Source organism: Chroicocephalus ridibundus, chromosome 6, assembly GCF_963924245.1.
Source record: "Chroicocephalus ridibundus chromosome 6, bChrRid1.1, whole genome shotgun sequence".
Taxonomy (NCBI): Eukaryota; Metazoa; Chordata; class Aves; order Charadriiformes; family Laridae; genus Chroicocephalus; species Chroicocephalus ridibundus.
This window is the reverse complement of record NC_086289.1, coordinates 40,514,511-40,530,466: the sequence shown is the minus strand read 5'-3', so window position 1 is coordinate 40,530,466 and position 15,956 is coordinate 40,514,511. Positions and strand designations below refer to the sequence as shown.

The window sequence follows — 15,956 nt, the reverse complement described above, 5'->3', positions numbered from 1 at the left end:
CATGTGCCCTATCTGTGGCCCACTTTTTCTCCAGCAATTTTAATCAGCCCAGCAGCTAGTTCTTTGGATGTACAGTAGGGACCATTTTCTGTCGTAGCAGCATGATAACTGCTAGATATTCCTTCTAAATAGTGAAATAAAATGTCTGCCTCTTCTGCAAATGTCCCCCAAAGAGTAAATGGATCTTTCTGTGGTTTTTCTTTCTTTCTCTCTGATCCTTATGATATAAAGATTGGGTCCTCCCAGGCCTTAATTATGCACTAAAACATGGAAGAAACCCAGGGCTGCCTATGCCAGTAGAGGGGAAATGAGAATCCTGCAAAACATTTTTTGGAGAAATCTGAAACAAGGCATCCTATCTTGCATCTCCACTTGGATAACCCATCTCAGATGGGATAGAAGCTCCAAAACACATAAAATTAGAGCGTGAGTGTAGAATTTGGTGACCTGTTTTTCTACACTGGAAGTGAAAATCAACAAACTAAATGGAAAGAGGCTGCTTCCTGCTATGAAGGTTCATGAACGAGCCGGGATTTGTGGAGCAAGGTTGAGCTGATATTCAGCTTTCAGCACTGCCCAGTCTGACTTGGGCTGTTGGTGACCAGAAAGAGAGAGATGGCTGCTAACGGCAGCCAGCTGAAATGAAAGACCGTGTACCTCTTTCTGAATTATCATTTTCTGTTCAATAGTGGAAATAATGACCTGGCTGACTTGCAGCAAGGAGCTAAGCTTGGTGCCTGCACTATCCTCTTGCTAAAACCCAGTCTTCCTCCACCTTGTTTAACCAGGAGACAGGACAAAGTTTTCATATAAAGCATCTTTCCTTTTGAGCATTTCTATCTCTTCTACAAAGCTCCCTCAAAAGAGCAGCGAGGTTCAGAGTAAAGGAAGCATCTTGATAATGATATTCAGTCTCACATTCATCCAATGCATCAGCTGGAGACACATTCAGTTCTGGCTTGAAACTTTTTTCAAGTTCCTCCCGTATGTTTGCAACATCAGAAGACTCTGGCTCCTGCTCAGGCCTTTGAAATTCCCCAAATTGTTTACCAAGAGGTCCCTAAATTGGAAATCACTGGCGCTTCGCACATGTCTGTTCAGGGCTACGTGCTCGTTCCCATCTGTCTCGCTGTCTTTGCTCAGGATTTCAAGTGCTCTGCTCCCTGAAGGCTGCCGTTGGCAGTGGCGGCTGCGCCTGCTCCGTCCTTCACTCTTGATATAGAAACCAAGAAAAAGTTGTGCTGAAGCACAGACCCCCTGAATGTACTCCCCCAACTAGAGAGATGCTAAACTGATGCGGAAAATGCAGAATAAAAGGAAAAATAGTGAGAGATATCCCACAATAGCTAAGTGTACTCAGTGCTCAAAATCACGCTCCTTTTTTTACCATAGGAAAAAAGAATTAAAATGACTCGTGATGTTTTACGGACTGTCCTATAGAAACAGCGAAAGAAGGCTGGTGGGTTATGACCAAGTCTCAAAACAGAAGGTTTATTGGATTCTTTCACCAGCAAGTGAGCTGGGTTGAATAAAGCAGTGCGGGAGATGTTGAGCATAAGATAGCATGAGAAAATTGGTGAAATCACTGCAAATGCGCTTAATGTTAAGTGACTCCTTCATCTAACACCTGCCAGACTTCTCTCTGCTTCGCGCTGGTCTTTGAATGTCCCCCAGTGCTCAATTGCATAGACTTATTGTTTATATTGTTTAACTCCTAAAGCAGTTCCTCATTTGAAATTTTCTTCCCACACAGAAAATATCCATTTTCAGGAACATCCTCAGTATGTTGTCAAGGCTGAATATGTTCTTGGAAGCTTTTCTGAGTGATGGTTTCTGAGAGGCCATAAATGAGGCTACATTTTATATATAACCCAAGGTAACCACAGGATAATATATATCCAATAACATAGCTATATGGATACACACAGCTAAATCCAGCTCTATTTTTAATAAATTCAAGCTCCTAAATAAAGAGTATGGATAATGAGCATGGTGTTAAATAGAACCTGTAGTGAATCCTCCACCCTGCACTGCAGAGCTGGGGGCACTCCATTGGACAGCCGTGGCGTATTGGGGTCCCTCCTTGTTCTGGGTGTCTCTAGCAGCCAAGAGGAGAAAACCCAGCAGCATTCACTTCCTTGGGGACTGGGCCCTCTGGAGACTTCGGTCTCACTGCAGCGCAACATGCATATGGGTGACCCCAGAGATGAAGCCATGCCTACCACCCTCACCATCTATACCAACCTGGGAGCAATTTTCTCCTGGCCATGGCTGCTGCCCGATGGCTTTCATATTCAACAAAAGCAAAACCCCGGTTTTTGGTTTTATCAGCTGCGCTAGGGTAGACAATGACGTCCACAACTCCGTCCGTGACTTTCTTCATCTCTGCTAAGATTTCCTCCCTCTTCTTCGTTTTGGGGATCCCCCCCACAAACAGGCGGCAGTTGTCCACACTGGCACAGACTCCAAGGAGGCGCCCATTCCTGCGTATGAACAATATTGCTGGTTTGTCAGGAGTCAGGATCAGTTCTCAAAGAGAGGAAAAAATTAAAATAAAGCCCCCCTTTTGTCCCAAAACACAAGGTCAAACACAAGGTGAAACACAAGGCCTCCTGCTCCTGCAGCGTACGTTGCTTGGGACATTCAGATGGTCTTGCTCAATACAAGATCTAAAGTAGAGGCTGCCGCTGTTAAATTTGACATCTAAGTAAAGCATCACAGCTGAAATGAAGGACTTAAGATCAGAGGGAAAACAAAGCCAAATTTTGCTTTTGCTTCCCAGGATTCTCCCTTTTGCTCTTTGCAAAAATGGCTGCTACTAGGCAACTGTACCTGCCACCCATGGTCACAGTAGCGACTCTTGTGTTGCCACCAGTATAAGCCAGGATTTGTTGTGTCCACTGGTGACTTGTAGCTTCCGAGTCACCATTGGGCATCATACGGAGGTTTTGGGGAACGAAAATCCCTTGTCATGGGAAAGACAACATCTAGGGGCTTACCGATGCTAGCAGTTGTGCAGACCCCAAAGTAAAAATTTCCTTACGCGCACTTTGCTCACCTCTTTGTGGTCCAAGCACCTCTTGCAGGTCTTGAGAAGTTAAAAACTTCTTTAGTGGGGTCTTTGGAACAAGGGAAGTAAGCAGAGGAGGTGGAGATGGATGAAGTCTGATCTTTAAGACCCTCCAGCCTCTGATACAAATCATGTTTCCAAGCCCTCCCTGTGTGCCTTGTGACCTGCTCATCCTTAGGGTTGCTACTAAAGCAAGTCACAACTCATCCTTTCTTTTTTTTCTTTTTTTTTTTTTTTAAATGAATGTCATAAAATCACCAGAATGGTTTATCTCTAAATGCTTCTAAGCAAAGGCATCTACTCATCCCACTTTGAACTGGAAAAAAACATGAAACGCAGTTGAAATCAAAACAAAACATCTTGATGGGCCCATATGTTGTTGATTTCTGGGTGTTTTGTTCCCAATTTTTAGTCACAAACATGAGGGCTTTTTCTGTTCCTATCTATTAGGAAATGTAACTGTTTTGCCCGTTGGTTTCCATCCTATTTCATCATTTTTTGCAGCCGCTCTGTCTCCCAGAACGTATCTGCAGTATAGGTCACAAGAGAGACTGTGGATAGGGATAAATCAACAAAAAACAGCCCAGAGGGGAACATGAAATAAACAGCAATGATTAGGCAAAAGTTAATTTGGTCCAAAGCAAAATATTTTTTCCAATGTTCTGGTAGATCATTTTTTTTGTAAGGAGGAAATTTCCTCCAAAAGATTTTGGCTCTGAAGTGTCCTACATATTGCCTTTGTACTATGGCAAAAAGCAATGACTGCACAGGGAGACAGGTGATTTCCTCTTAAAGCTTAGGTATCTAAATAACCTAAATAAATAAAATATGCTTTACATAACAAAATAGATTAAAATATATGATTTAAAGTTGATGTGAAGGCATTCGCCACTCTTACCTAATTTCATAATTATTCAGTTGTTTTATTGCATTCTTTGCCTCCTGTTTATTTGAGAAGGTCACAAAGGCATAGCCCCTGTTGTTGCCATTAAAGTCCATCATCATTCTCATTTCGTAGATTTTCCCAATCTGCGAATAGAAAGAAAAGTAATTCTGAACGAGAAGCTCGGCAGCAAGGTGGGAGCTGTTTAAACAAGACCGGGTGCCTCCTTGAATATATCACATCAGAGCTCCACCAAGTCAAGGGTAGTCGGGGCCAAATCATCTCCAGTTCAGCCTTGAAATGCAGCTTTGTTCATCAATAACCTCTGCAATACAACTACCCACCATCAAGTCTTACTTTTTCACACAGTGGTATAAGTTCATCTTCAAAGAGGTCTCGGGGAAGTTTTCCAATAAAGATCTCACACCCCCTTTCCGGCGGAGGGCCATCCCAGCCAGGTGGTGGGCCCCCATATTTCCTCTGCCCATTTTCCTGCCATGGAGAAAAATAAAAGGATGGGTTAGCCGTAGATTTAAAAAGCATATGTAACCAACCCCTTCCCAGGGAATGACACTTTGGACACAGTCCGTTAGCAGTGGTAATGCCCTCCTTCCCTGCAAGGAGCGACTCTTTACAGACTCATCAGAGATAACGTAGTGTGCTCCGCTGCCATATCTACTGAAAGGCTTTGATATCCCAGTTAGTATGCTGATGATGTGTTGGAGAAAGGTCTGATTCATACCTAGTTGAGTTTTGCTAAGGAACATGCATAAGTGTATGCTCTGCAACTCAATTGCCACTTCAGATGTCCAAGACAGACACAGTGAAAGACCTCCTTGGAAAATGTAGGTCTTCCTGGCTATGGGAGCTGAATGTCTGTGGAGTGTGTGTTAGTTGCAGACTGTTTAATGTAACACTTGCAAAATTTATAACTTGTCATGATTCTTCATCCAATCATAAACATTTATTAGCGATGATATCGCCTCTTATTTTAGTAACTGATAGAGAGCTTCCAATACAGACCAAAGAAAAGATACCAGAAGAATCACGTTTGAAAGCAGAAGGACTTTCCAAAAGCAGAAGTCATCTGGACCTCAGAAAGTGCTAGCATAGGGGGAAAACTGGGGATGAAGGCAGAAATTTGGAGAGAGACGTGGACAGAGTGAAAAGGGCCAACCATGGAGCCCAAGGCATCATTGGCAGTAGGTGACGCTGGAGCTGCTCAACGCCCTTGAACAAAGATGTCTGTGCCAGCAGTTGGGCTTAGTGAAGAGGTAGTAATGCTTGGCACAAGACGTGATGAGGACCTGGGCCTAGAGATGGTCATGGAAAAATGGTGCACCCCAAAACCTGCGCCCAGGAGCGGTGAAGCCCTTTCTGTAACTGTGCCGGGCATTTCAGAGGGAGCCCAGCAGGAGAGGAGGTCTGGCCAGAGGAGATGACAGAAGAAGGCCCACAGGGGGCACAGAGGAGGGCCGTTGATGGTGGCAGGCCATATGACAGACCAGAGATGATGCCTGCCTACCCAGGAGTTTCTTTAGGCAAGAACCAAGTCTTGGCCCCGAATGATACTCAAAGATTTGAAGACCAGACAATATTTCACCTTTTTGCTATGCTTTAGCCAGGTGAGTGTGTCTCTGTTCTCCTCTCCTATTTTTAATCATCTTTCATGTATTTCTTTCTTTCTTTCTTTCTTTCTTTCTTTCTTTCTTTCTTTCTTTCTTTCTTTCTTTCTTTCTTTCTTAGCTCATCAAGAATGGTCTGAAAATGGCCAGAGGAGTCTTACTGTCCCACTTTAAGACAAGTGAGAGAGAATCAATCAAACAGTTCTTTTTTTTTTTTTCATTTTGTCAACGTATGCGGGAGGTGGTGTGTGAGGAGGCACAGCAAGACATAAAACCTTCTCTTAGTCTGCATTAGCTTTGTTTGTGGCTTGAAGGCTGCATCTCAGCAAACTCATCTTGGCAAAGCACCTAGGGGGAAGGAGGACTTCATTGTCGCCTTCACAAAGAAGAGAGACCTTGGCGTGCATTGAGGAGGAAGGTGTTTGGCTGCACCAATAGATAGGTTAGAAGAAAAGCCCAAGGAGATGTGGAAAAGGAAATTAGGAGAGAAAGAAAAATAAAAACAAAACGGTAAGCTTTGTATGGAAATGGTAAGGAGAAAAAAAGATGCTGGGGGGTGTGTGGGTGCTGGGGCTTGAAATCTGTGGTTTAGGAATGAGCTATAGCCAGATGTGACAGTATGAAAAACCAAAGACCAGGATAAAGCAAGCCTTAGTAAATATAAGACATAGAGAAGTTATTTGTCTTCTGGGTCAGGTACAGCAGAAAGCCTCCTCAAGGGCAACAAACCCAGCTGCTGGCCTGGTTCTGGGGCGTACACAGGATTAAGGGCTATAGGAAAATGCTTTTTCCCAGGAGTCTTAGTTTTTGCTTTGGGCTGTTGTGCCCTCTAGTGCTACACAAAGCAAGGCCAAGTTCAAGGCAGCCACATGCCGAAACTTCACGGTTTTCAGTCACTTCTTCCAGGATGCAAGGTTGGTCATAACAGTGCCCAATGCTTTTGAAAAATCGGCTTGTTTTGGTCATGCTGACTGAGAAAGACTTTTTCTGATGGCTTTTGAAGGACATGCCCAGTCTCCATCTGCCCTAACCAGAGGAGGCTTTGCAGTTGGAGACCTTGAAGACTAAACTGGGAACAAACCTTTGGTGTTTGGGCAGGTGAGGTGCCACGCACTTGTACGTATCCAAGGATCTGTACAAAAGACAGATCTGGTGGTGACGTGTTGGAGTGCCTATGGCCAACTCTGGACCTACGCTCCTCTGAAGCTTTGTTTAGTGGATTTTCTTTGCTATGCTACTGCTGCAGCCATGGCTTTGAGACAGCAATCCCAACCTTTCCCAACGTTTAGCAATGCTCAGGGTTTTTTTTTCCACCCTTATCATAATTTGGGCAAAGAATTCCCAGAGAAATAAGATCCCGCTTCATAACAGGCAGCATCCACCACACATAGCTATGTGCAGCACGTATGTTAGAGAAAAACAGAGAGAAGAATGAGCAAGGAGCGCTTCACGTGTACAGATTTTCTGCAGAAGCCCCCACTATAACGCATTGCTTCAGGATGAAGCCAGACACGGCGCAGAAAAGGACGTGACTGTGAGTTCCTACCTGGATCAAATTATATCCCGTTCGCTGAATTAATGCACGGAGGGCGGCTTCTTTCTGTGTGCCGGTCAATCCATCCCCGGATTTGTGATTTGATTCCATTGTGAGTGATTATCAGCAAAAAATCAGGTTAATTAGGGGTGCTCACTGCAATCAAATTTAAGATAAATTAAATAAATTAACATGGCTAGGAGGAGAAAGTCCACCCTCCTGAGAAAGTTAACAGGATCATTCTTCCTAAATCAGTCATTTTGAGATAAAAACAAAACAAAACACCACAGATGGTGGGAAAAGCAAAAATATCCCCCTCTTGCATGAAAATAAACAACATTTAAACCCACAGCCAGAATTTTGGAGAGCAGTCCACTGAGATGCAGAGGGATATTGTAATATATCAGTGAGTGTGTCTTGGGAGGGAAGCACAGGTAAGATGCCTAACCCTGTGCCGGGTACACAACAGCGAGTGCTTCGTGCCATTGCATCCTGCTGATGCTGGGAAAGGAACCTCGTACCAGCCGTGTCTGGTACTTTATGAAAAACAAGACTTAGGTCCAGATTTTGCCTATCGAGAACATTGGAAAACTTTGGGTCTGTATCTAGGTCCAGGACTGGGACAACCTTGGGTTCGGATGTTTTGATTCAGAGTTGTAGTTTTAGGTCATATCTAATTAAAGATGATTTTTTTTTAAGTTTTGGCATTGGGTTGAAAACACCAAAGAGCTGAAATCTGAATCTGAATTGGGTTACGCACTGGCAAAGGGGCATTTATAAGGTGGACTTGCTGCCTATAATTTCAGGCCGCCCCATTTTTCCTGCAGGCTGAGCTTTGAGCTTGTGCAAAAAACAGTTGTATGAGCCAGGCATAGAAACAGGGTCTGTAGGTGCAACGTTGAGCTTGAGGACTCGTGATGGTGGGCTGATGCTGAACGCCAGCAAGAGTAAAACCAGTTGCCTCCTTGGGCTGTCACAGCCGGGGCATGTGCAGTGGGCTGGTAGGACCAAATCCCGTCATCCAAAGTGATAGTTATTGCTTTAAATTGCTTTCAATTTTACAAAGGTTGAGGCAACAGAAGGCGATAATAACTCCCAGGCTTGCTCGGAGAGCAAACAGGACAAAAAGGGGCCAGGGTGGGTGTACTGGGGATGAGTGGGACTGGGCACCCCAGGATGGGGAAGGGCACGGGTTGGTGGTGGAGACTCTGGGTGGGGGAGAAGGGAAATCTGGAGGATCCAAAGGATGGAACAGACAGGTGGAAGGAGGATGGATTGCTGTGGCTGCGCCCTGAGACGATGCCAAATTTTCGGGAGGGAACCCTAAACTATCTCACTGTACAGCAGGTCTCCTGGCACATGTAACATGAGCATTGCACGTAAAGAAATGCAGATAAAGAAGTGCAACATATCTGACTATGGCAGATTTTCTGTGTGCGCCAAGATGCTGTGGAAATAACAGAAAAAGCCTTTTTCAATAACCGTCTGTTTAACACAAAAATATTTTATTAGCACATGCCTCCTTTGGGACTCCTTGGGGGAAGAGCTAAGGTTTGAGGCTGGCCACTTCGCCTTTGGACATTACTTGCTCTGTGCTCCTGTATATTTGTATCTTGGAAGACTTAAAACAGGTGCTTTAAATTTAAATATATGGATTATTCTTAGTGCCAAAATGGGGCATGAGCCCAAGTGTTTGGAGAATCTCAGCCTTGTGCCACTTGGGCTTTGCCACACTGAGCTACGGAGACCGCGACTTAAATACTTGGAAATAGACGCGTCTCTGTAATGCCAGATTTTGGAACTATTTATTGCTGAGGTTTGAGACCCTTCTGATTATTTTTTTTTTTTTCCATGCTCCCAGGTTCTCTGGTGTTTAATTACTACCAAGATGCAGCAGCTGAGAGATGGACTGTCCCGTGCGATAGCTCTCTCCTGTCTCTAATTCCAAACCGAGGGTTTTCTGCAGCAACTGGAGCCCAATTATTGTTTTGTTTTGTTTTGCCCTTGCTGAGGGTGGCAGCAAAAACCCATCAATGCTCATGCTTTCTGTGCCCTCCAACTCCCCCGAAGCTGGGGTTCAGCACAGCATGGGGCAGGATCCGCACGCTACTGGGCAAAAGCAAGTCGGACGCTTAAGAAGGAAAACGCGGTTGATCAAAAAAACCCAGTTAAAACCCAAATGGGTTTTGCATCCTCCCCTGCCTGGCCGGAGACGCCCTATAGAGAAAAGCTGCCCCTTGCATTTTGCTTTTGCTTCATCCTGGTTTCATCAGGGGTTCGAGCAGTCACATTGCAGCACTGGGGTCAGTGCAAATTTGCACGGTACGCGGCGAGTCTCTGTTAGCCCTCGTAGCTGGATCATCCTAATGTACCCAAAGGCCAGCGCAGAGGCAAGGACAAAAAGGGACGGACGCACTCTGCGGATGTCTCTAATATTGACCACTTCGGGTTTCATAATTTTTTTTTTCTCTATCAGGCACATCAGTGCTTCCCGACAGGGAGGCTGCCATGGGTGCCGGAGCACAGAGGCAGGCACATTGCCCCGTGCCGGCAGCATCTCCTCTCCCTGCCGGGAAAGCGGCTGGACTGCAGCCAGGCAAACCTCGGCGGCTTTCCATAGCGGCTGAGTTTTCCAGTCTGTCCCCAGCCACGACCTAGATAGATGAGTAGTGTAAGAGCCTTTTTTTCTCCCCCCTCTTCCCCCGCAAATTGCGCTGTTTCATGTTGCACTTCCCTTACAGGCTGGGTGTCTCAGCGGCTGCTGCTTTGGATGCATTTGCATGCGGAGCCTTAAATGCCATACATCTCTGTACCTCTCCTCCAGGGAAGAGCAATTTCCAGTAACATCTCACTCCAGGTGACGGTTTCACACTGAGCAGCAAGCACCAGCCGCGGGGCTGGGGGATGGATGGGAATAGAGCATCTCCCTGGCTGATGCATTTATAGCAGGAGCAATATCCCTCTTTGGCTTCTGCCTTATTAGATAAGACCAGGCGAGCTCGTCTGGGCTCTTCTCGTAAGACATCCTGCAAATTGTTTAGGCTCTACACCAGCATGTCTAGACATTGATGTACTCCAGGAGATACTCAAGCAATCCGCTAGGAATAAGGGAGCAAGAGTGTTCAAGGTTGCGCAAGGTATTAATCACAGCCACTACGAAATCTGGTGTTGGAGATTTCCACGAATTTTTGGGAAGTGCCAGAAAAATTGGTTGCCGTGCTCTCGGGGTATGTGTTAATGATGATCTGGCCTTAATCTGCGCCCCGTGCTTCCGCACACCTCTGCCTTCGAAGAAAGCCCAGCCGGCCCCAAGGAAACAGCCCTTCCCTGTGCGAGCAGTGGTGGATGCCCGTCCCTGGGGATGCCCCGACTTCCCTGGACTGCAGCATCCTGCAGCCGCTCCAGCATTGGTCCTGCTGGAAGCAGGTGCGAATGGAGACCCCCACCCCAGGGTGCCTCCGGCCTGAGTTACTCTGAGGGTCTCCACTGCTGGTTCAGGAGGAGCATCGGAGGCAAGGGATGGACAACGCTGCACACTCAGGGCTTGGACATGCACGTGGATGACCCAAAGTACCACCTGGGTCCGATTTCGTAGCACCACTATTAGAAATTAAGTCCCTCCTACTAATTATCAGCCCAAAGTCATTCACAGCTAATTTATAAGCCTCGTTGCTACAGAGCTTTCCTCCATCGGTTGGGTTTCCCTGGGGTGTAAACAGAAATCACACTCCTCTTTTTAAAGAGGTATAAATCCCAACACAACAAATCCCAAGCACAGTAAAACCGAATTTCCAGCCCTTATCATTTCCAAGAACCTCTGCTCTCCCTGCTTCTCTCCCACCTCTCTTGACCTGAGGATGTCTAAGCACCTTGTTGGACAGGGGACTACCCCACCTCCACCACCCAAGGGTCCATATTCATCAGTGCATCCAGACTATTTCCAGGATACAAGTCACAGTGGGATGTTTTATTTCTGAAACTGGTGAGATTTCAGTACTTTCCCCTCGTTCCAGGCATCAGCCCCAGTCCTTGCAATGGTGCCGGTGTGCTGGGCCGGTTTTTTTTAATCATTAAGGGTAAGGGAGGAGAACTGCTGTCATGGGACCCGGGGAAACATGATTACTTTCTCTTCTTCTTTGTTCCCTGGGCCATTAATCAATTAGCAAATCCACCTTCACAGGGGGAAAACTGCCCTTCCATGGCTGCTGTTGGAAAGTGTGAATGACTGCATCAAATTAACGCAGTATTTTTAGCTGTATTTAAAAAAAAACAACAAACAAACCAACAACCATACTTAATAGAAATAATTGTTCTGGAATCCAATCATTTTCAAGGGTTTGGCCCTTAGATGGCTGCTCTTAACAATGACCATTATGCTAAAAAGAAAACAAAAAGGGGGGGAGAGGACTGCATTTTATTCAGATGTTTATGTTGAAATTAGGACCTTCAGAGGTGCAGACTGCGCAGGTGGGTTTCCTATTTCATCCTCATTTTTGACCAAATTCTTAACAATACTACCAAGTTATCATGGTCACAGAATATCAAGCAGCCCGCACCGTTAGAAAAGGAAGGTATGGCTTTTACCTTAAATCAGAGCATCGCTTCATTTGATTTTCCCATCTCCATTGAATGCCCTCATTTATTTTAGGTCTCTATAAAAGCTCTAAAACAACAAGGCAAGAAAATGTACTTTTAGGCCTAGCAAACCCCATGTTGACAAGAAACAAAGTTAAAATACTGCTTCACCTCTCCGTGACTGCTTCTACACGTGGTTTCCTTGCCAGCTACTGCAGGCAGTTCCTATGGCTTTGCTCCGGCCAGCCAGGAGCAAGATAAATCCAGAAGCTTTTACACAAAAAAAAAAAATGTGGATTTTACTTGGTTTTTGAGTTATTTGCTTGGAAAAGGGGGAGATGGTTTCCCCATTCAAGGCACATCTCCCATGCTGGGATTTTTGTCGAGAGGAGGAAAGGTGGTATTTTCGGCCAGACCCTGCTCTCTTCGCCCGCGGCCTGAGCCTGCCCCTTCGTAGCCCTTTCGGGGAAACCTGGTTACTGTTTCCATGAATGAGATAACGAAACCGTGTTTATCCTGTGCGGATCAATACCCCTTCGTGTTTGAATGTGTTGAGCCACTTGGACTCATTTAATGGAGGCCGTTTTGCACTGGAACACCCCCCCCGCCCCCCGCCTCGCCCCAGTGCAGCCTCTTGCAAAGAGCCTTTGAAAAGACTGGATCAGTATATTCACTCTTAACTCTTAATAACCCAAATAGGTATTTACTAAAGAAACTATTTTCGTTTTCCTTATCAGCTTGTTTGTCAAGATTTTGAGGGTTTTTTCGTTCCTCCAGCCTCCAAACAATATATATTCATATATACATATACATATGTACATATACATATACAAACCATGAAGCATTCTTCCTGTTCTTCCTAAAACCAGACACTTGAAGCCTCACGAGCTGCCACCAGCTCTTTGCGGGGGTGAAACATGCTGCGGGACGGAGTCCAATTGAGCAACGCAGCATGAGGCTGTAGTCCCTTGGCTTTCCAGGGAGTAGGGTTTTTTTTCCAGCTCGGGTGATCCCCCCGGAAGTAGGATACTTGTAGGTATTTGCAGGAAAAGTGGGATAAATTCGAAGCGCTGCAAAAGTGCTGCATGCTTTGCAGCACCTGAGCCTCGGGAAAATATTTCATGTGTGACAGGGCAGGTTTTTTGCAGGTTTTTTGCTCAGCCTCTTTTGCTTGGGAAGCGGCTTCTCTCTTTGAAACACCTTTCCCTTCCCGCGCAGCTTTTGCAGCTCTGTTACCGAACGCACACAACGTGCCCCAAAAATCCCTTTCTGAGGATGAAGGGCGCCTAACGCTGAGCCCAGCCTCTGTCCCCTCTGTTTTCTTTGTAGCATCACGTGCCGGATGCTTTGAAGCCAACCTCCCTCCCGCGCCTGCTCCCACCCGAACCCCCTATTTCACCAAGGGAAAATAGCTGAAGAGAAGCATTATGTATTGGGCAGAAAGCCTGCTAGTTTGAACAGATTAGGGAAAACGGAGATTTTTTAGGAGCAGCGATTGCCTTTGATATGGAGACCAACCTTTTGCAAAGAGAAGGAGGAATAAGGAGTCGGCTGGAAAGGTCTCTAATGATTAGCCCTAGAAAGTTGCGCTTTAACAAATCAAGACCGAATTATCGCATGGAAAAAACCCTCCTCCCCCCTTCACCTTGTCTGGCTTCGCTTTTCTGGCAACTGCCAGCGATCGGCAGGGGAAAAAGCCGTAAAAAAAAGCTCCTTGTTGCCGCTGCTGGGCAGAAATTACGCCAAGGCCCCGAGGAGCCCGACTCTCCCCACCTTGCTCATCAAAACACCAAGGTGAGCCGTGCGGGGCTGGGCCAGTGCCTGGGTCCAGCTGCAGGGGGCAGGGGGGTCCCAGCCCCACCGGTGTCGGGCAGCACCCCAGGCATAAATTTGATGATGGGGCACTGTCGGGGTGCGGGAAAAGGCGTGCGATGGAGCTGCTCCTTCCCTGTCCCAGCCAAAAGCCCTTTTTGGCAAGGGCCCCCGTCTCCGCGCCCCGAACCTCAGGGTAGGATGAGCAGTCGCATACCTGAGAAATTTTGGAGATCACCGCTGGGGAATAAGGTCTCCTTGATTATGGAGAGTTTGCGACGTGTCACTCCGGTTATTCCCTAATCATCATATCAAACTCCAAAGGTTCAGCAGCCCCAGGGCTGGTTTACAGTCCCCACGGGTTAAACGTTAACCTGCTCTATCTCCCGACTCCCTGCAGGCCTTTGACCAGATAGCTGGGTCACCGCAACTCTGACGGCACCTACCCAGGCACATTTTTTTGTAAATAAATGCGAAGGGCTTGAAGTCAGATGGTGGTCTAAGGGCCGGCCCCGTGCTACCATCTTGACGCCGGTTCGTTTGCTCTGCACCGAAGGCTTTCCCAGCTGATCCGTCCACATTGCCACTGCTGCCCCCAGCAGAGATGCTGGGAGAAGGATCACAGCCTTGTGCCAGTCCTGGCCTCAACAGGAGGTTTTGGCTTGCTGTAGGAAGACGGCAGGAGCTAAAAATCCCTCTCGCTGGTGGTCTAAGTGTACATAGCCTGCAAACTGTGGGTTTGCAGGAATCGCTATGAAAACATTGTCCAAGCAAAGACTAAATATACTTGCAGCGACGAAAGCCAATGCAAGTTTTGGGAAGGGTTTGCTGCACCTAGAAATGGATGCAAATAAATTCAGCAGCCACGAATGTCTGAGATGGGTGGCTTCCAGGTGTGGCAACCTCAGAGCATCCAGTTACTGTGGTCCTCGGGATATCCTGCCACATCTAGTTGATGCAATAGCTGAATCACAGAATGGCAGGGGTTGGAAGGGACCTTCAGAGATCATCTAGTCCAAGCCCCCTCCCAAAGCAGGGTCACCCAGAGCAGGTTGCACAGGAACTCATCCAGGCTGTGTTTGAGTATCTCCAGAGAAGGAGACTCCACAGCCTCTCTGGGCAACCTGTTCCAGTGCTCCATCACCCTCAAAGGAAAGACGGTTTTCTTCATGTTGAGATGGAATTCCCTGTGTTCCAGTTTGTGCCCATTGCTCCTTGTCCTGTCACCGGGCACCACTGAAAAGAGTCTGGCCCTATCCTCTTGACACCCACCCTTTCAGTATTTGTAAGCGTTGATGAGATCCCCTCTCAGTCTTCTCTTCTCCAGGCTAAACAGCCCCAGGTCTCTCAACCTTTCCTCATCAGAGAGATGCTCCAGTCCCTTGGTCATCTTTGTAGCCTCCGCTGGAGTCTCTCCAGCAGTTCCTTGTCCTTCTTGAACCAGGGAGCCCAGAACTGGACACAGCACTGCAGATGTGGCCTCACCAGGGCATAGCAGAGGGGGAAGATGACCTCCCTCCACCTGCTGGCCACACTCTTTTTAATGCCCCCCAGGAGACCATTGGCCTTCTTGGCCACAAGGGCACATTGCTGGCTCATGGTCATCCTGTTGTCCACCAGGACTCCCAGGTCTCTTTCCACAGAGCTGCTCTCCAGCAGGTCACCCCCAACCTGTCCTGGTGCAGGGGGTTATTCCTCCCCAGGTGCAGCACCCTACACTTGCCCTTGTTGAATTTCATAAGGTTCCTCTCCGCCCAACTCTCCAGCCTGTCCAGGTCTCTCTGTATGGCGGCACAGCCTTCCGGTGTGTCAGCCACCCCTCCCAGCTTTGTGTCACCAGCAAACGTGCTGAGGGGGCACTCTGTGCCCTCACCCAGGTCACTGATGAATATGTTGAACAAGACCGGACCCAGTACTGACCCCTGGGGAACACCGCTAGTTACAGGCCTCCAACTGGACTCTGCGCTGCTGATCAGAACCCTCTGAGCTCTGCCATTCGCCCAGTTCTCCACCCACCCCACTGTCCCCTCCTCTAACCCACACTTCCTAAGCTTACCTATGAGGAATTGAATGTTTGCCTCTGCTAAAATCCTTCTGGACCCTAACAATAAAGAAATGGGTATGGTAGCGGTTTGGCAAAGTAATTTCTCATATGACGTGTGAGTTTAGTACCCCACCATAAGGATCTGTCCCTGAAATTGCATCCTGCTGTGGCTGTCTCTCACCTCAATGCTGGACCATGACCATACTACAGCCTGTAATTTTGTTAGTCCTAAAGCTGACCCCCACAAGCAGCCTTTGCCTACGCTGATGCTGAACTATATTTAAGGCGGTCTCGGGCTTCGTTTCAAGGCGTGTTAAATGAAGCATTTACGATTAAGTGTTGCTGACGCTTCAGGTTTGGAAAAGTGCCCTACCAGTGTTTGCTCAGCTTTAAAAGCATTAGGTATTCCTGAG

At 47.0% G+C, this 15,956-nt stretch overlaps 1 protein-coding gene across 6 annotated transcripts in view; it reads right to left on the bottom strand.

Annotated features, from left to right (window-relative positions):
- The window catches only part of A1CF (APOBEC1 complementation factor), a 28,765-nt gene extending 14,892 nt beyond the window's left edge, over positions 1-13,873 (bottom strand). For 3 of the 6 annotated variants that reach the window (XM_063339104.1, XM_063339101.1, XM_063339103.1), the window contains exons 1-5: positions 13,717-13,873; positions 7,125-7,268; positions 4,311-4,445; positions 3,969-4,099; positions 2,245-2,483 (exon numbers count right to left, since the gene is read on the bottom strand). In XM_063339104.1, coding sequence (XP_063195174.1) covers positions 2,245-2,483; positions 3,969-4,099; positions 4,311-4,445; positions 7,125-7,223 — 604 coding nt within the window. In that variant the 5' untranslated portion in view covers positions 7,224-7,268; positions 13,717-13,873. Of the gene's footprint in view, positions 1-2,244; positions 2,484-3,968; positions 4,100-4,310; positions 4,446-7,124; positions 7,269-11,696; positions 11,776-13,716 lie in introns of all 6 variants that reach the window. The other 3 variants (XM_063339102.1, XM_063339106.1, XM_063339105.1) reach the window with 3 other exon arrangements.
- Positions 13,874-15,956: the final 2,083 nt, after the last annotated feature.